General features: G+C 33.4%; 1 protein-coding gene and 1 pseudogene across 9 annotated transcripts in view; one reads left to right on the forward strand and one right to left on the reverse strand.

Annotated features, from left to right (window-relative positions):
• The window catches only part of PIAS2 (protein inhibitor of activated STAT 2), a 69,988-nt gene extending 49,679 nt beyond the window's left edge, over positions 1-20,309 (forward strand). For 3 of the 9 annotated variants that reach the window (XM_023531317.1, XM_023531306.1, XM_023531308.1), the window contains exons 10-15: positions 3,679-3,812; positions 5,238-5,409; positions 8,826-8,965; positions 13,599-13,636; positions 15,484-15,501; positions 16,248-20,309. In XM_023531317.1, coding sequence (XP_023387085.1) covers positions 3,679-3,812; positions 5,238-5,409; positions 8,826-8,965; positions 13,599-13,636; positions 15,484-15,501; positions 16,248-16,430 — 685 coding nt within the window. In that variant the 3' untranslated portion in view covers positions 16,431-20,309. Of the gene's footprint in view, positions 1-3,678; positions 3,813-5,237; positions 5,410-8,825; positions 8,966-10,972; positions 11,086-13,598; positions 13,637-15,483; positions 15,502-16,213 lie in introns of those variants that run through there. The other 6 variants (XM_023531327.1, XM_023531293.1, XM_023531333.1 and 3 more) reach the window with 6 other exon arrangements.
• Positions 7,014-8,817, reverse strand: LOC105292687 (annotated as a pseudogene).
• Positions 20,310-20,530: the final 221 nt, after the last annotated feature.

Consider the following 20,530-nt stretch of genomic DNA (forward strand, 5'->3'; position numbering starts at 1 on the left):
ATACTGAGTCTAAAATAGTGAACAGAGCACTTTCAGTGTGGGAGACAGTGAAGAATTGCATATTGAGTATTAAGTGCTATGAAGGTAAAGGATGGAATTATGTGAGAAAAATCAGGGATGGGAAGAAATTTTAGGTTGGGAGTAGATGATCCCATTAAGGTAGGATCACTCCACCCTCCTACCCAGATTGTTAGTCAGTAGTCTCACCAACATTCACAGTCTTTTCCATAGACTTACGATACTGCCTCCATCATTTAATACAGTCTTACATACCTTAGTCAGTTTCTGAATTGCTATTTGCTCCATTGGTCAAAGTATTAGTGGGCCAGTATAAACCTATTTTAATTATTGGATTTCTGTTATGTGTTAATATCTCTTAGACCCTATATTTCAGAATTTTTTTGGACTGTTATCACAATTTGTTTTGCCATATTCACTTGAATAAAAGTATTCTCAAATTACATAAAGCAGTCCTGTTTGGATTTTGATTGGACTTATGTTTTTAGTATAATCGGGGAAATAGACATCTTTAAAATATATCTCTAATGAAAGAAGCGTATTTTCCTTTCATTTCTTTCACATTTATTGGGATATAAGAACTGCCTGTATGTAAAGTGTATAGTTTGATACATTTTAATCTATACATACACCTGTGAAATCATCAGGATAGTCAAAGTAATGCACGCATCATATGCAAAATTCTCTCATGTATCTTTCTAATCTTTTACATTGATATGCTTTTTGTTTCTATAGGTTTGGATTTTCTAGAATTTTATGTGAGTGGAATCATAGTATGTGCTTTCTTTGTGTAGCTTACTTTATTCAGCATGCTTAATTTGAGATTCATCCATGTTGATGCATATACCAATGGTTTGTTCATTTTTGTTGCCGGGTAGCATTTCATTGTTTAGATATACCAGCGTTTATCAAGTCTCTCATTGATGGGGTTTTGCTTTGGGGCTATTACAAATAAAGCTGCTGCGAACATTAATGTCCAGGTTTTTGTATGGACTGATATTTTCATTTATCTTGGGTAAATCCATAGGAGTAAGATCCCTAGTCACACGCTTAGGTGTATGCTTTATAAGAAATTCCCCAATTTTTTTCCAGAGGGGTTGTACTTTTTTATATTCCAGCTAGCAGTATATGAGAGCAGTATGTTTTCACCAACATTTGATATAGTTCATCTTTTTAATTTTAGACATTTTAATGGTATATTGTGGTTCCCCATTGTGGATTTAATTTGCATTTCCTTATAACATTGAGCATCTTTTCATGTGTTTATTATTCACTATCTGTGTATCGTTGTTGGTAAAGTGACTGTTTAAACTTTTGCATATTTTAATTGAGTCATTTGTTTTCATATTAGAGTTTTGATAGTTCATTATATATTCTAGTTGCAAGTCTGTTATCAGATATGTGATTTATAAATGTTTTCTGCCATTTTATTTCAGTCTCTTAACAGTGTCTTTCAAATAGCAGTTTTTAATTTGGATAAAGTCTAGTCTATTAAGATTTTCTTTAATTTACTGTGCTTTTGGTATCAAAAGACATTTTCCCCTAACCCAGTGTCACAAAGATTTCCTCTGTGCTTTATTTTATTTTACATTTTATTTTACATTAATAAAATGTAAAATTTTATTTTACATTTAGGTCTATTATCCATATCAAGTTAATTTTTGTATATGGTGTGAGATAAGTCAAGGTTGGAGTTTTTGGCATATGGCCATGCAGTTGTTCTACCACGCTTGTTGAAAGATTGTGTTTTCCTTGTTGAATTGCTTTTGTACTTTTTTTAGAAATCAGTTGACCATATATGTATGGTTTACCTCTGGACTCTGTTCTACTGATATGCCTCTATTTATATCGATACTGTACTGTCTAGAAATCAGGCTAATGTGGGTCTTATCACTGTTCTTTTTCAAAATGATTTTGGCTATAGATCTTTTGCATTTCATTACAAATTTTAGAAACGGCTTGCCAGTTAAAAGCAAACCTGGGATTTTGTTTGTATCATATTGAAACTATAGATCAGTTAAAGGTGATCTAACAATATTGAGTCTTCTGATCCATGAAGAAGATACATCTATTTAGTTAATTAGGTCTCAGTAATTTTTGGTAGTCTTCAGTATATGGGTCTTGTACTCCTAGTGTCAAATTTATCTCTAGTTCATATTTTTGATATAGTACTGGGTTTTTTTTGGAAAATATTCTGATCGTTGCTAGTATATAGAAATGTAGTTGATTTTTCAGTATATTGCTCTCATCTTGAAACCTCACTAAACTTACTTTGTAGTTCTGGTAGCTTTATTGTAGTTTACATAGGATATTCTGTATAGACAGTGTTGTTTATTAGTAAAGACAGTTTTGCTTCTTTCTAATCTGGATGCCTTTTATATCTTTGTTTTGCTGTCTTGAGCTGACTAGTCTGTTAACATGATTTACATTGATTGATTTTCAAATATTTAACCTTGCATTCTGAGGATAAACCCCACTTGGCCATGATTTTTTATCTTTTTTATTTATCATTGGGTTCGTTTTGCTAAATTCATGAGGGATATTGGTTAATTGTTTTCTTGTAATGTCTTTGTCTGGTTTTTAGTATCAGAGTAATGCGAGCATTATACAATAATTTGGAAAGTGGTGGTATTATGTGTTCTCAATATTTGGTAGAATTGCCTATTGAAGATGTTTGGGTCTGGAATTTTCTTCGTGGTAAAGTTTTTAACTATAAATTTAATTTCTTCAATAGGCATAGTACTCCTCAGGTTATCTATTTCTTTTTGAGTGAGCTTAAGTCTTACTATAAGTTTTTCAATTTTATTGACCTTAAAGTACCAGCTTTTTGGTTTTGTTGGTTTTTCTTTTATTCTATTTCATTTGTTTTTGTTTTTTGTTATTTCCATTTTCTTTCTTTTTTTTTTTTACTTTAATTTGCTCTTTTCTGGTTTCGTTTAAGTAGAATCTGAGCTTTTTGACTTATTTTCTAATATCAGAAGATTAATGTATACACATTTTTCTCTTAAGTACTGCTTTAGCTACATTCCATATATTGTATTATATTTTCATTCAGTTCAAAATATTTTCTAACTTTTGTTGTTTTGTTTTCCTTGTCTCGTTGATTGTTTTGTTTAGTTGTCAAATATTTAGGGGTTTTCCAGCTATTTTTCTGATGATGATTTCAGATTTATTTTGGTCATAGAACATCATTTGTATGCTCTGAGGTTTTAAAAATTTATTGGGACTTCTTCTATATTCCTATTTCTTCTTCCTTTTCTCCACCCCATGATCCTTTATTTCTTGATAATAAGCTTATAAATTATTTTTTGTATAATAACTTCTTTGTTTGCTTATGTGTATTTTATGTGTTGTTTTGAAGGTTGCTCTTTACTGCCAGTCTCAGCTAGGAGGCTCCAGGTGTCTATTTCTGTTTAACCATTAATTTTTTAGGTAACTCAGTAAGTCACTTAACTCTTTTATTGCCCATTAAAGATCTAAAACCTAGGAGAAAGCGGGGTATGATAGTTGTGGTAAAGAAAGTATCAAGTATTGAAATACCAAAACAGACTGAAGTCAGATAGCATTACTTTAATCTCCAAAGTAATATATATTTCTTTGTTACAATTTCACCTTTGAACAAAGCTACTGATTACATCTATGCACTTAATTGATTTATAGGCTTTTTATGGAAATTCTCAATGACTGTTCTGATGTGGATGAGATCAAATTCCAAGAAGATGGCTCTTGGTGTCCAATGAGACCGAAGAAAGAAGCTATGAAAGTATCCAGCCAACCATGTACAAAAATAGAAAGTATGTGCAGAATGGCAGCAGAGAGCAAAGCAGTGAGACTCGCGCAGCATTATCTTTATCATTAATCTTGGCCTCTAGAGCTACATTTCAAGCTTAGTTTGCTAACTTTATTTTTTAATCATCTATTACATATGTAATTTCCTCCAAATGATTTTTATTCTTAAGAAATGTGCTACAGTTTATACTATTTTATTATTAGCCTTTTCATAGTAGTTTTCATATGTAAAATAAATGAAACTCATCTAAAATTGTTTTAAATATGGTATTTGTTACAAAATGAAGTTTTAAATGACATTTCTATGGACAGTTTTTCAGAGTTGTTTTTAAAGTAGTGTTGGGGAAACCTCAAGTGGAGGTGTGATTAGGGAGAGAGTACTGAACCATTAATGGAGGGTAGGGGGAGGAGGTCACACGTTAGTTGCTAAAAAAGTGAACAAATTGTTTCCATCTCATTGTGGGAAGGAATCTGACCACTTTCTTGGTTACCTAGGAAGATACTTAGCCTTCAACTCTGTACCTGTCCACACTGAGTGGGGAAACGAAGGGCAGTTTGACCGATTGAAAGACGTAGATTAACTTAGTTTCTTTTTACCTAACCGAGTCCACTCACTGCACTTGAGTTTTGTGTTGACTATTTTGACATTCTAGCAATGTAATAATACATGTTCAGAGTAAGAAGAGTGAAAAAATAATGTCAATATTGATCGTTCTTCTGTGATTGTTACCGAACCTATAGGTAGAATGATCAAATTTTCCCTGATTTTTGAGAAAAAATGGTGAGTTAACATGTGGTGTATGAGACTATCATAGCAGAAAGGAGAACTTAAGTGATTAGTAGATAATTGATAAGAAAAACTTTAAGTGTCTGAATCACTTAAGTGAGAAGTTTGGGGTTCTTTTCAACATGAAAATTTTTATCAGGTTCTGGCTTATGGTGAAGAGCCTATACATTCTTTGACATGAGCACCATTCCTTTTCTAGAATGGAAATATCTGATTCTGACTGAACACTGCCACATGTTTGTGGGAATACGCAGCCAGTGAAGCCACGCACTCTTTTCCACGGCTGAAGATCAGCTTCGTAACTCCAGATGTCTGTCTGTAAAGTGACTGCTTACCTGGGGAGACAGCATGAGCAGCAGGATATGCACAAATCTATTGTCAGTACCAGGGAGATAACTAAGATCATGCTGCCTGAAGGAGGCTTTTGACCCTCTGTCAAGGCACAGAGCCCACCCTGTCTCCCCAGGTTAGTAGTCATTTTACAGACACAGATCTGGAGTTAGGGAGTCAGTCTCTGTCCATGGGGACAGCATGTGGCTTTTATTGGCTCTGTGTTCTCCCAGCCATGCTGCACAGTTAAGACTCCCATGGCTAGAGTTTGTTCCATAGCTTTGAGTTTTTTCCTTCTGTTTCCTACATATAGGTTCAAGTGTCCTCAGTAAGCCTTGTTCAGTAACTGTAGCCAACGAGGCAAGCAAGAAGAAAGTGGATGTTATTGACCTAACAATAGAAAGCTCTTCCGATGAAGAGGACGACCCTCCTGCCAAAAGGAAGTGCATCTTTATGTCAGAAACACAAAGCAGCCCAACCAAAGGGTTTGTTAATTCATTATTTATAACACTTGGAACTAACTGCTATTGGGATGGGTTTGTAAATATCTCTAAGAGTTGCATAATCTTAGAAGGCTGTTTTAATTTGCCTTTTGTTCAGTTAAAATATTTTCAAGTGAGCACATTGTTTATAGGAGAACAAATTTTGATGAAGAAAATATTCCCATCTTTGGGAAGTGAGAGTTGAAATAATCTCATGTAAGTATTTCATATTCGATGCTTTTTATAGTTTTCTTGAATCTTTTTATTTGTAAGAAGCAAGTTTGGCATCACAGACCAACAGGAGAAATCCCAGAGTAATGCAGTGTGCAACTGGGAATTCGACAAGTTTGGATTCCAGTTTTGATACCATCGCTTACTTGTTCTGTGATCTTGGATGAAATACTTAACGAGTTCAAGCCTTCTTTTTCTGTTCTGTAAAATAGGGTTAAGTAATGCCTACCTCCTGAACTTTTTTCAGGTTTCAGTAAGATAATAAAAAAGCTTAGCCTCAGTATCAGGCATATCGTAGTTTTTCAATAAAGGTTGATTGCCTTCTTTCTAACCCTCTCTAGGGCAGATATGGGTAAATTAAATGCTTTCTAGCATGTATTCTTTATGATTTATCTGGCAGAAGCCATTGCTAACCTATAGTAGGTGACAGGTTTGAGTATTTAGCAATAGATGTTTCTTAAGAGATTTTTGAACCTGCAAGAGAATTCTCTTGACAACACAAGAACACATTCTTTCAATCTTGGTATGCCAGTCTTATCTTTTTGGCCTCTCCGTATACTTATTTTTTCTAATGGCTTTATTGAGGTATAATTTACATACCATAGAAATTTCCCAACCTAATAAGTATTTAGTTGTACAATTCAGTGATTTTAGTAAGTTCATAGAGTTGTACCATCATCATAGTTCAGTTGTAGAATATTGCCAGTACCCAGTAAACTTCTCTCATGTTTATTTGCAGTTAATCCCCTTTCACACCCCAGATCCAGGCAATTATTGATCTTCTTTTCGTCTCTATAAATTTGCCTGTTCTTGACATTTTATACAAATGGAATTATACTCTCAGTGTACTTTTGCAACATTCTTTATAATTACTTTTGAAGCCAAGAGAATTACATCTTTTTTGTGCAGAAATTCTTCAGTGTTAAAGTACTTCTATTTCCAGATATGTTTTATACATCATAGTAACGGTATATATATATATTTTTACCCATTTAATCAGAATGAGATTTTTTAATGGAACAGAAAATGAGAAAAGTATTTCAAGTGAGTTTTTTTTTCTGGGATGCCGATCATTTATTATTCCTTTCAGACAATTTGATTGGCACTTTTAGAATTTAAAAAACAAAAAATGAAAATATAATTTTGCAGTGTTTACTGAAGTGGAGAATCATGGGAATGAATAGTTAGATGTGGTATTTCCAGAGTTTGCTATCTCATGATATTCTTTAGAACATATTGGAAAAACATAGGTTTCACAGCATTATTATAGTTAGATGGATTCATGCCAGGTTGAAAGGGTTGCATAGTGATGCTTACTGATGATTTGTTCTTAGACAGCATTAATAAAAGAAGTACAATGTCTAGGATACAGCTAGACAAGATCTTCATATCATAATGCAAACTAGTTTTAGAAGGTTTTCAGTGTCTAAATAGGTCGTGATTATTTAAGTGGTTTGAGATTTAAAGTTATGAGGTAGTTTTGTCAGAGTATGAGCATCATGGAACTACGTTATTGTACATTGTTACTCTATTCAATAATTCGAACAATTACAGGAAGTGTTTCAGCCAAAGGAAAGGACATGTAGAAGTCCTAGTTGTCACCTCAGCCTTGCTTTGTGATTACTGTCTTTAAGTTTCTGTCAGTTTTACTTTCTTCATCATCTTTGCAGTGGTCCCTTCCAGCTACAGAATTCCGTGCCTCTCGTTAAGCTTACAGTAGTTTTCTGGCAGTGCTTTAGAATGCTAACATAATGTCCCCAGCCTCTCACCCCCCTTATTTAATAGTTTTATTTTTCAATATGTACAGTTGGTGGGACCTGTTTATGCATCATTAGTAGCAGCTGGGTCATCTCCACCCTTGGTGTTTCTGGTGCACAGCACTTGAACTCTGTGTGTCAAAACCAGTTTAATAAGTCCTTTACTGAGGAGCTGCTAAAGGACTTTCTGGCCAAGGAACTGCAAATCTTTAGTCTCTCAGAGGCAACAGCTTATAGTTGAAAACTTTCTTCCAGAGTTTGTCATATGTGGCTTTGTCAAACAAGGCTAGGTTATTGTGCTTGTCCTGAACTTTGCTTTTGAGCCACTTCTTTTTGACTTTGCCCCCAGATTTGTTCACAGAGTCTTTGTCTTTCTTGTCTGACTTTCTGGCACTTAATTTTCTTGTCATCTTTGGATGACATCTCAAAACTCAAAGAACAGCTGCTACCACTGCAGCCTCACTGATGTGTAGGACAAAAAGAAGGCCATCGTCTACCACACAGTCTGTAATATTGCTTAGTTTCTTATATGCATTCAAGACGTTTTTCTTGTGAAGTTCTAATTGTTTACTCTGGGCTAGGACAAAATGAAGGTTAAATAAGAAGAATGCAAAATTATCTCTTTATTCCTGAACTTTTTCAAAATTATGGTTATACTGTGTCTTGAAATTATAAAGTTATATATAGTGTGTATAAATAGGTATAATACCAATTATAAAGTATATCTTAAGTGATTAATTTGTATTTTTCGTAGAATGAACAGCTAATTTTAACATCATAAACCCTCTTAGAAGAGTAGATGGTATGTTAGCCAACCTTTTTATTTCTGGTCATTATATCTTAAATCCTGAGTAGTCATCTTATTGTGATTTCTGATTGCTCCCTATTGTCATCAGGTTGGTTGGCTTTAGGATTGGCTCTCTGCTCAGGTGATTCTCAGATAAGAGTGCTAATAATTAACACAATTCGAGTTAGAATGGAAGAAATTCTGTTTGAACCATAGGTAGGAGCTTCACTCATAATGATACCCTGATTAAATCAAATCTTAGGACTCCTCTATTTTATTTCTAAATTTCTTTATAGAGAAAACTCTTAATATCCGCATATGTTACACATAGCGTTAATAAAAGCATATGTAAAATATATTTCTATTTGTGGATAAACGTTTTATATGTTACTCCAGCACTACATGTTGTAATGCTCACTTGCTCTTATGTCATAGCTGCTGTTGAGAATCAACATACATTCATATTAAAATGAAGACTGTTAATGAAAGAGGAGATTAGAGTAGAGTACTGTATAGAGAGTGGCTGCCATAGAGTCATGTTGAAGCTTAATGAACTTAAAACTGACAATGTCCAGTAGTGTAGCCCTTCTCTCCTGTGAACTAACAGCCAGATCGTTTGTAATTTCCCATGCTATTTAAAACAGGGTTCTCATGTATCAGCCATCTTCTGTAAGGGTGCCCAGTGTGACTTCAGTTGATCCTGCTGCTATTCCACCTTCATTAACAGACTACTCAGTACCATTCCACCACACGCCGATATCAAGCATGTCATCAGATTTGCCAGGTATGTGAAGAGTTTTTTATATATATATATATGTGTATATATATATACATACATATATCAGATTTTATCATTTATTTTTAATCTTAGTCTGCGGAGCAAGTATAGTTTCAAATTTTAAAATAGAAATTCTAAGAAAATTTGAAGGTTTCATGTAAAGATAATAGGATCTGTTTTAATATATATAAAATTCCTGTCATTTTAACTACAGAACAATCTATAGATGCCTGATGATAGAAAAAAATAGCATAGTAGGAAATTTTTGTAGAATTTATTCTCCATAGCGCATTTATACTCAGAGATGTTTTCTTGGTATATTTTATTATAAAAGTTTCATAGGTTAGGGAAAGAGACTATTTTCTCATACTTTGCTTGGGAGCTCACAACTTCAGAATATACTGGTATACTGTAAGGTCAGTGTTGCCTACTAGCTTTATCCTTTGGATTTTTTTCCCTGTAAAAATAGCATCTACCAGCTGTTACTCTCGAGTGCTGCTTAACACTTGGAGATACCTCTTAAATGTATATTAACTCAACATTTAAAAATTATGGGCTACTGAATTACCTTAATACAAAGACTTATGCAACCAAGGCCATATTATAAATTTAACCCCGCCCCTCCACCCCCAGCAACTCTCTTCTTCCCTCTGTATAGCCATTGTTTCTGCAGACATTTTTTTTTGTCTATCAAATTTGAACCATTTAGAACCAGTGCCTCTTATATTCATGACTTCCCTTTTCTTTGAAGGTGCTTTTAGTGGAATACAATTCCCTCCTCCTCTTATTAAATTTTCTTCTCTAAATTTCTGATGTTAATTTTGACCTATGATCTCTTCTTTGTATTCCTCTTACAGTCTTTAATAACAACATATAGTCTTTTGGGCAAAATTTGTGTTGTGGAAACAGTTGATAGTTGTATTATCTGGCCCAATGTTATTTTGCCACTTGAAATTTGTTCAGTTCAAATAAAATAAAATAATGGAAAAGAATAGACTAAATATAGTACCCGTCAAAAAATTTTTAGGTACCTTTTGCTTCCTAAATATGTTTATTCCATATGTGCTTTGGGAATTGGTATTTTTAAAAATCGTAAACCCAGCTATCACAATTATAAAGTATTTGTTGTATACAAAGCTTGATGCTAAGGTACAGGTGAGGTTTCATGGTGCATAGGAAGAAAGAAACTTGGAGATTCTTAATTCCTAACTGCCATTTTTGCTCTAACCTTGGCTAGTTTTAAATGACGTGTGTCCATATGTCATCTTAGCATATGTTATAAACAAGCATTCCAGAAGGATTTGTTTCCTAAGGACTTTGAATTAAAAATTAATCCTGAGAAAAGATGATAAACGTTCTATTTACTAAAGTGACTCTGGCCATTTAGTAGTAGAATAGGCACCATTTACAAATCACCTGCACTATTTTCAAATTATGTGATTCTGGATGAATTTTTAATGTTGGGGAATTTATACTTTTCAAAATTTGGGCATAACTTGAGAGTACTTACTTTTTAGAGAGTGCATATTTGAGAAAAATGCAGTAAAACGATAACTGTATTTTGTAAAATACATTTTAAGCTGGTATAAAAGAGCTAAAACTAATATCTAGGGTTACTATTTAGCCAACATAAACCAATATGGTGATACTGGTTATTAAAACGTTGAAATGCTTTCTACCAGTTGATAAACTGAATAGAATAGGATCTATTGTACTTGAGAAGAATTTAGTTTATCATCATCTATGAATTATGTAGCAGTTACCACATCTAAATAGCTTAGTTTTTACTTTGGTTTTATTGTTAATGTGCTCTTTCGTAATTAGTGGTTACTTTGGTTTTATTTTTGTGCATAATTTTTATGTAATTAGTTATACTGTACAGTTTTGATATTAATTTAATAATTTATAATAAAATATTAAATAGAACACCAAGAATGGAGAGATGACAAAATTTTAATACATTTCTTAACATTCTTTTTAAACATCATAAACATGAATCTTCTGAATCTGCAGGGGAACAAAGAAGAAATGATATTAATAATGAACTGCAGCTTGGAACATCTTCTGATACTGTGCAACAGTGAATTCAAAATAAAACAAATAATTTGTATTTATGGAATGGAAAACAGCTTGATTATTTCAAGAAAAAATATGACTGCCTTATTATTGCTAGTGCCATATTGTCAGGTGCGAATGGTGCTCAAAAGTTGTATCATTAAAATTTGAAAGTGCTAAACATTTACATATTTAAGCATGTAGCAATCATGTTCTGTTAAAGCTCATGGCTCAAGTAGGAAAATGTACTGTTATTAATAAGACATGTAGAGTCAGTTTCACATAAAGGAGCATTTAAAATCTAAAACTACAGTTTTATTAGTGTTAATAAAAAAATTTTTAGAATGTACCATCAGCATTTTTAACCCTACTTGCTTTTTAGTTAAAAATAATCGAGTATTTTTAACCATGAAACACATAGAAGGGCATAAATATGTATCAATATAAACTGTTGTTGCAGTTGAAACTTATGGTGAAATAAAACAGCATTTTGCTAAACTTATAAAACAGGAAAGTAGCATGAATCACTATTGATGAAACTTCATGTATTTCATATGAGTTTTAATAGGCACTTAAAATGTAAAATGCAAGACTAATAATTTTTTTTCGAAGGAATAACATCTGAAATACTAGTGTTAGTGTCTAAGAAAAAATGGTTTCAATGAGAAATATTTACATTAGAACATTATTGGATTTTGTATAGACAGCATCTTTGTATGCTGAGGAGACAGTCTAGAATTTAAACCAAATTTTAGAAAAATGTCTAGGTATTTTACTATGCATTGTTTAAGTTATCCCTGGATGAAATGTCAAAAGATACATAGATCAAGTAAATCTCTTAAATCAATAGACTGCATGTGTGTGTGTGTGTGTGTGTGTGTGTGTGTGTGTGTGTGTGTGTGTGTGCGCGCGCGCGTGCGTGTGTGTGTAGGCACACATGAAGTAATCAGAGAATTACAGTACACCTGAAGAAAAGTTTGTTATTCAAGTGGACTGAGTGATTCAACAAACATTAAAAGTAACTGAAGATATAAAATTAAACTATTTAAAACAGAAGCTATTATAAAAAGAAAAATGTTATACCGTTTGAAACGAAATAAAATTAATAAAAGTAAGCCATTTAAATGACATGTCAATAAAGTATTTTTGTGACTTAGTCAATAATAGAGATGTCGAATATATAAAACTCTCAGAAGGTATTAAAAGGGTTAGACAAAGTTTGAATTTGTGTTCAACAGAAGCAGAGAGAGGATTTACTGAACAATATCGTTAATGTGAAGAGAAACTCCACTAATTGAGATAATCATCTACTGATTATTTAATGGAGAAGTTGTTGGAAAAGTTTGTTGTGATTCCTTTTGTCTAGTGTTGGCTCAGACCCCACTGTATCATATAGCTAGTGTGACAGGCATACGAAATGAAAAAATCATATCCACAATATTTTTTAAATGCTTTTGAAATGGAACAGTTTCTTTCAAATGATTGGTGCTACAGCTATCACCTGATAAGCATTTTTGTACTTTATTTAGAGATTATAAAGGAATAAATATACTTAAAATTTTTGAGTTATAAATTATTCTGGTTATTAAATATTTTAAATATTCACACTAATATTCTCTATTTTGAGTAACAGTCTAGTGTCCAACTTTCACTCTGTATGATTGTTATTTAAGGTGATGTTGAATGCCAGCAAATAAAAATTTACATAATTGAATAGAAATTGGCCTGTCTTAGTGACCTATGGGGGTGTGTGTGTGTGTGTGTGTGTGTGTGTGTGTGTGTTATATTTTAAAATTTAGTCAAACGGAATTCTAGGGGAACTGACTTTGAAGTTTATTTCTAAACTTCTCAGACCTGAGTTTTGTTTTGTTTTTAATTTATTGTTATAACTTTAATACTTCAAAATGGTATTACTGGGCAATCTTTTCCACATTCCTGTTTTTAAAGCTTAGTTGGGGAATCTTAGATCTTTGATTTAGAAAACCCTATTGGCTTATAACCGGTAAGCCTTGATAAGATTTAGTTTGCTAGTGAGCATAAATTACCACCTGCTTCTTTTGTGCAGAGCATGGAACTGTATACTACTCTTGATGTGCGAACAGGGGAACAGAGAGCACTCCATGAAATAGACATCTGCTTAAGAAGTGGTATTTTAGATGAAGCTCAATGTGGTGTATTTCTAAAAAATAAATGTGAAGTATCTTAAGAGCCTAAGTATGTTTTTTTTAATGGTCCGTATCCAGATCATTATCTCATTGTTTTTATTGCTTCTCATTCTGTTAAGTGATGAGGCGAGGAAATGTTCGCTCTGACTAGTCCTACCTACTTCTCTGGAAACTTTTGGACTCCCCCCTTTAAAGTCTCTGGGAAGTGATTTTTCCAGATGTTTTGTCAGAGAATATGTTCATTTGGGGGTTTTATGCACATTAAATATCACAGCTTCTGGTATAGAACTTTCCTATTGAAGAATGGTAAGCACTTACCCCAATTGTTTTATGACTTATGATAAATACGGAATGATTTTGGGAGATAATTCTTGTCTCCAAAATATGAGACAACTATTAACAAAGCATTTTTGTTTTAGGTTTGGATTTTCTTTCCCTTATTCCAGTTGATCCCCAGGTATGTATCCTGAATTTAAGCAACTAATTTGTATTTGATTGTTACTTATGTCATACTAACTAAAAATGACCAGTTGCATAAAATCAGGACAGTCAACTCTGATTTAAATTGATGGAAAGGAAGCACTGTATAAATTTTTCACAATTTTATTTGGACAAATAAAGCTGCTGTTTTTCGATTTATGATATTTTGGCTTTAAATACCTGCATTTTAAATTATATTTTATTTAGTTTAATAACCACTTGGCATATCTTACAAGTATTTGATCAAAATTAGGGGAAGCAGTGCTAGGTGACTGGAAGTTAAAACTACAAAGAATTGTAAAACAGTTGTTTTATACATAGAAAATAGCCGAAGCTGATTAAACTGACTTGAATCATTATCTTGATTCTTTTATTGTTTTTAAAGGCAGTCAGATTTAGACTTTGGGGAAGCCCCAATCTAAAGTTGCTATAAACCAATTATTCCTGTTTTCTCTGTCAGAGATAAACTCTAGTATCCCAGTATCCCAACATGAAGACCTTGTAGTGAACATAGATTCCACTGACAGACTTTTAGCAAAGGCAGAGCAGAGGAGGGAAAGGCTTGGGAAAAGCCAAAGAAAAAAGTGAAACAGAGACTTTGAGAGAAGTGTTAGGGAGGGACAGAGGAAGAACATGAGCCTCCCCTCTAGGCAGCTCAGAATCTGCCAACTACAGGTCTTGTAGCGCCCTCCCCTTTGAATTCTCTGTATCTAATCACACAACACTGGAAATTTGGGCCCAAGATAATGTGCACAGAATGAGGAATTTTTTTCTCACTCTTGAGTTGACTTTGTCACATCAGTAAATTCTATGTATAGCAGAGTATCTATATAAATTTTTTTAGGAAATGGATTCTTCAGGCTTAAAGTAGTACTGATGCGTGAACCATTCTTCTTAAAAAATGATCTTGGAACCTAAAGGGTTCTGATTTCATAGTGCTATTTGGCATGCTGTTTGTCAGGCTGACATTGATAAGCCAATAGAAAGGTGAGGTTGTGCCTTCAGTTTCCCTTAGCCTCTTTAGATTTATTCTAATTTACCTCCATATCTTTGTTACAAGATACAGAGAGGTAAAATGGCTGCAACCTGAGTATTATAAAAATTCAAGGTATAAAGCCAGTTGATAGAACAATAGCATCTAGCCTTTGTTTTATATATGAAATGGAGTACCTATTTACTACTACTTGCAGTCAAAAACTCCCTGAGAGGTAGTAGAAATAAAATGTAAGTTTCTGGGCTCTTTTCCGAATTCTTTCCCTGTTTAGTGGAAAGTTAGAAATTGATTGGCTTTGAAAGAAGTTTAATACCTGAGAGTTCAACTTCCTTTAGTGCTCTTTAGAAGCTCTTTAAGAATCATTCCTTCTCCCCCTTAACCAGTGTCTTTTGAATCTCTTTTGCATTTTATTGACGAACCAAGGCAATTATCTATCTTAAACGTTAAATTACTTATTTTGAAAGGCAGCCTGAATTTTAGTTGTTTTTCCCCTGACCAGCAGCTTAACGTGGGGCTGTCTTTTTGAAGATCATGTGGTCTAAACAACCTCAGTTTTCAATGTCTATTCTGTAACTTAGTATTTCTAATGATAGCTGACTATAGAATTGATCAGATATCCTTTCTGATCTTTTCATACTATCAATCTAAAGACAAACTTAGGACATCTCTTGTAGTATATACTGGACCTTGCTTATTTTACTAAAGTCAGTGCAGTTGGTTTCTCACGTAAAATACTCTGTGGTGATGTAAAATAAAGCTTTTAGCTTTTGTCTCTCTCTACTCCTCTTGGTCAATATTAGAGTATTAAACTCAGGTTTGAATTTGTTTAGGAATCAGCAACCAAGATGGTAAGGAAACGAAATATGAACTCTTGGAGAGAGGTGTCAAGCAAGCATCACAAGGAAGATTAGATTAGACTAGATCGCCTTTAAATTTATTCTGAAATTTTGTGATTACATGAGATAATTCTCTGTTTTAAGCATCCCATGGTACTTAGCTACCATGTAGTCCATTTTAGAATGAATGATGTTCTTGTAATTACACAGGTATTGTTACATGTATGTACAAAGGAGTCGAAAGCCACTATTTAGGTGATCAGTCTTAACATTATTCCTAAAAGGTCTGATTGATACTAAATTTTGAAGGAATTATTGAATTTCGCATTAGCATTTTTGCTAAATACCATTAGAAATAAGCATTAACTAGCCATTTGCAGTGTGATTTATACCTGGTGTAAATACATCTAGTGAGCAAATTCTTTTTGAGGTTAATTATGAGTCATAATTGTGGGGCCAATATTTACTATTAAATAACTTTAGTTATTATTGGCATTTTTGTAATTGTACTTATATATATTTGATCAAACAAATTCCACAAGTTTTGAGAGAATCAAGAATATGCTGGATTCACTAAATAATGTAAAATAGTTTAATTCATGCCACCTTCCATCCAAAGACATGAAGTTTTGAGAAAATATTAAATCCCCCTGGGATTTAAATTTGTGGCTCTCACTTGTGCATATCTAACAATTTCTAGTCTCTTTATTTAAAATCAATGTAGCCTCTTCCTCATCGGCATCATTGTTTGTTTCAAGCAGTACTGTCCTCCTATGTTTTTGGATAGTCTCACCTCACCCTTAACAGCAAGCAGTACGTCTGTCACCACCACCAGCCCCCATGAAAGCAGTACTCATGTTAGTTCATCCAGCAGCAGGAGTGAGACAGGGGTCATAACCAGCAGTGGAAGTAACATTCCTGACATCATCTCATTGGACTAAAAGGAGGACTCACTCGATTCTAGGAATCATTCATCAAAACTTCTCTTTCTTGGATCTCTGGTCCGTGGAAACTGTTTCTTTCTTTTCTTCTTCTTCTTTTTTTTTTTTTTTTGGTAACAATTACTTGATATTTATTGAAACGTCAGATGGATTCTTTTGCTTTCTGAGAGATGAACACAGATGACTGCAGCAAGAACCAAATGACACACAGGATTTTTCTTATTCATGCTGTACTGTGAGCATCAGCTGTATTCAGCCATTCAGCCATAACTCTTATCTTCTTGGGAGATGGATTTCAATTTCATACGTGACTGGATGGATTCTACAAATCAGTTAAAAATTTTGTTTTTGTTGTAATAAACAGCAATAAAATTATGTAAATGTTCAAGAAAACTTTTTTCTAATTAGAAAAGATGTAATCAATGATTCTAAAATGACAGCAACTTTTTAACCCAATGTGAAGGAAAAATATATGGAAAGAAGTTACGTTTGCCGAATGAGTCCTTTCCGCAGAGATTTGTTCTATTTCGTTGAAGTAATGAAGCCTTGATAAGTGGCCAAAGCTTGGGTCCCACTTTTCTTCTGCAGTTCACTTTTCTTCCTGATTCTATCAAAGAAAACTGGCCTTTGTGTTAATGCATTTTTCCCTGGTTGTCATTTATACTTTGATATTGTTTGCTACTGAATCCAGAGTGAAGTTTTAGGATTTGGCTGCTCTTTATTTTAGTATGTTGAAGAACATTATGCAGATTCTGCCCTGACATAATGTGTGTTATTTTTGGTAATTGAGCATTTTCAATCTAGGGATGTCTATAAATTTGGGGCTTGTCTTCTCAAGAAAGTCTATGCAGCCATTGAAATGTTTTTGGAGTAAGATGTGGCTGGGATGTTCATTAGGATTTTGTTTATACTTTCCAGAAATATTGAGAGTTTGGAGGCAGTAGAAGAACGATTTAAGGGTGGTAGGAATAACAAAGTTTAATTTCTCCTAAGAACTTCTTTTGCTCATTTACTTTATAGATAATATTAAAATCTTTGTTGAAACTTTTCAGATTTTAATAACACTGACAAAATATGTTTTAGATCTCCAATCATGTTTCTCACCAGTGTAATCTGTCTCATAGCAATGATTTTCAAACTAAAAAATCAGGTAGCAAAGGACAGGGATGGCATCAGATTTCCTCTTCCTTTTTTTAAAAGGAAATCTTTCCTGAAACCACAAATACAAAACAATTAGAAATGTTTGAATTTAAGCAAGGAAGGGTTGAGAGGATGGGCCCGAACCTCATTTTGAAAACCACTGTCTTATAGTATGTGTTTGATTTTAAATCCCTCAGGAAGCTGAGTTTTACCCTTAGAGAAATATTTTCATCCAAAATTCATATTCCCTTTTGCTTCATTTGGCTTCCTAAATAATTTTTTAGTTCTCAAGTAGTCAGTACTTGCCCAAAGTTTATCTTTCTCTCCCTAAGCTGTATCTACTTTAAAGATAAACCACCCCCCCCACCCCGCTTTTTTAATGACTAATCTGATTCTCAAGCCGAAGTGCCCAAATGGAGAGTACCAGTTTCAGTTAGAATAGGGACACATTTCTTCAGGTTTGGTGCATTTCTATGGAGCTGACTTGTCACTGCTTGGTTTTGGCACCTCAAGTTTTCATGGCCTCTGTGCACCTTTTATACTGATTTAATTTCATGTGATTTCCTGTAATCACCCCTTCTTTAGCTACATCATCTCCTTAATGTATTACCCCCTTTTGGAGAGTGGCTTACTATTAAAAATGTGGAAAACAAACTTCTTGCAGTAGTTGCACCATAGTTGCCAGTTCTGTCTTGTCATTAGATTTTCAATCCATGTTACAGTCCTTTGGTCCAGATACAGAATTTCTTCATAGTAAGATTTAAAGTTGCTGCTTTAAATACAGATGCAATTTCTGTTAACTCTGTAATCAGAAAAAGTAACCTGATTTGTGTGGTATAATTTGTTAATAAAGAAATGATGTATATTTGTTATCATTTTGTTACCCTTTAGATTCTCAGAGACTCCTCTTCCCCAATTTAACCAACAGAGTTTTATAACGTAAATGAAAATATTAATAGATTAGTTTATTTACTTGGTTGTTGTAACCAGTACCTCTGTGCTTTTATAGTTGTGATTTGTTTCCTTTTCAATATTTTATGTGAACAGTTTTAGTGTTCATTTTTGGTGCTTTACACTGAAATTACATATAAGTTTCTAATTTATCTCATACAGGCGACTTAACATTTTAAAAAATGCACTTTTAAGTTTATCTTAAAATTGGGGCTTTTGTGTATATACTTTTGAAGGTGAGTATGTTTCTTTATGCCTTTGGCCTTATGACAACAGCATGGTTATGAAGCCATTATCCTTTTTTTTAGTACGGTCACTAAATATTTTTTCCAAGATTGAGTTGTTAGTTGATTTTGCTAGCCCAGATTTTTTCTTAACCAAGCCAAGTACAATGCAGTTTCAGAGGAAGTTGTCTTAGTTGTTACTTAGACATCAGCAAACCAGTGATTATGTGGAGCATGTTGTTTAAGGAATGGAACTGCAGTTACTAGTCTCTTACAAACAGCCAACCTGTATTTTTATCTCGATTCACATACAAATGTTAAGGGCTTTTCTTGCTTTGGTAACTCCTGACAGTGTAATTGGTGCCGAATATAGCTTCACACCTAAGTTCTACTTACATTCACTAACTTTCTGACCCTTGGGTGAGCCACTTTAGGATTATACTTCGATTTCTGCCAGAAGGTATAAGTACTTGGTATCTGTTCTAGGATAATTATAAAGGCCAAATGAAACTAGAGGTAAATTTAGGTTATGTGGCATTTATCTAATAGTGTGTTTCAGGAAAGCTAGAAAGAAAATGCCGTGATTAGCGATCATGAGAATGAATAAATTGATCCATAACTCTTAGTGGAAAACAAGTTTCCCTAGGGTAGAATCTTGAGGAATTTGAAGAAAGCTAAGATGTTGGATTTTAGATGAAGTTTTCAAGAGAGTCTTTTCTGACTTTGAGATTCAGACCTTTCAGACATTCTGCCTTCAGACCAATCCTGGACACTTGTCATTTAGTGACCAAGTTGTCTGTTTTTCTTCTGCCAATAAAGTCCGTATTAGTTACGTTTTGTCTTTTTAAATAAAGTTGATTTTTACAAAGCATTAATTTAATTCTCAGGTATGCTTTTCATTTCTCTCTAGCCCCCAGTTGGTAAAAAAGCACTTAACTTGTTTTTATCTTTCTTTAAACTTGTAGTTTTTCTAATTTGTGTCATTTAAACTTGGATTTGATGTTGTATTTAGTGCCTCTGAATCCGTGTGGTGTGGAAGCTCGAAGTTGTCATTTAAATCAGTGATCAGTGATTCAACTTGATTCACCATCTTTTTGCTAGAGTTCTACATAAATATGGTGAAACTTGTGGAAAAGACTTTAAGAATTTCTCTGCCTTTTAAAGAGTCTGATGCTACTGTCAAATTACTGGTTTGTAAGCTCCTTTTTGTAATTGCTAGGAATCACACCAATTCCTAGCAGAAACAAATAAAAACTATATAAAAATGCTCATTCTTCTTTAATGCTTCCCTGATTCAATAATGTTTTTGTTTCTGTTTATGTCAGTGGTACATTCTCATTATGGAAAATTTAGACAACACAGAAAAGTATAAAGAAAAATAATAATTGCCTATAATTCTATTACCCAGGGGAAAAAAAAGCACTTTAATAACTTTGCATATTTCTCGCCAGTCTGTTGTGATGTTTTTACGTAGTTTTGTTTATTTTCAGTATAATTTGTATCTTGGTCTTTTTCTCAACCTGCAGACATTATTCCATGTCATTAAAAGCTATGTCAACCTTAATTAATTGCATGGTATTCCTTTGTATGGATGTACCATGATTCATATCACCTTTCCCCATTGGACATTTCAGATTGCATCTCATAATGTTAGAATAGAATGTCTTTGTGCATAAATTATTTCCTTAGGAAAAATTCCTAGAGATGAATTTCTGGGTCAGGTTCTTCATTCATGTCACCTTCTCAAGTGTATATACTAATTTATACTCTAACCACGTGATAAAA

This window comes from Pteropus vampyrus, unplaced genomic scaffold (assembly GCF_000151845.1).
Source record: "Pteropus vampyrus isolate Shadow unplaced genomic scaffold, Pvam_2.0 Scaffold3, whole genome shotgun sequence".
NCBI classification, from domain to species: domain Eukaryota; kingdom Metazoa; phylum Chordata; class Mammalia; order Chiroptera; family Pteropodidae; genus Pteropus; species Pteropus vampyrus.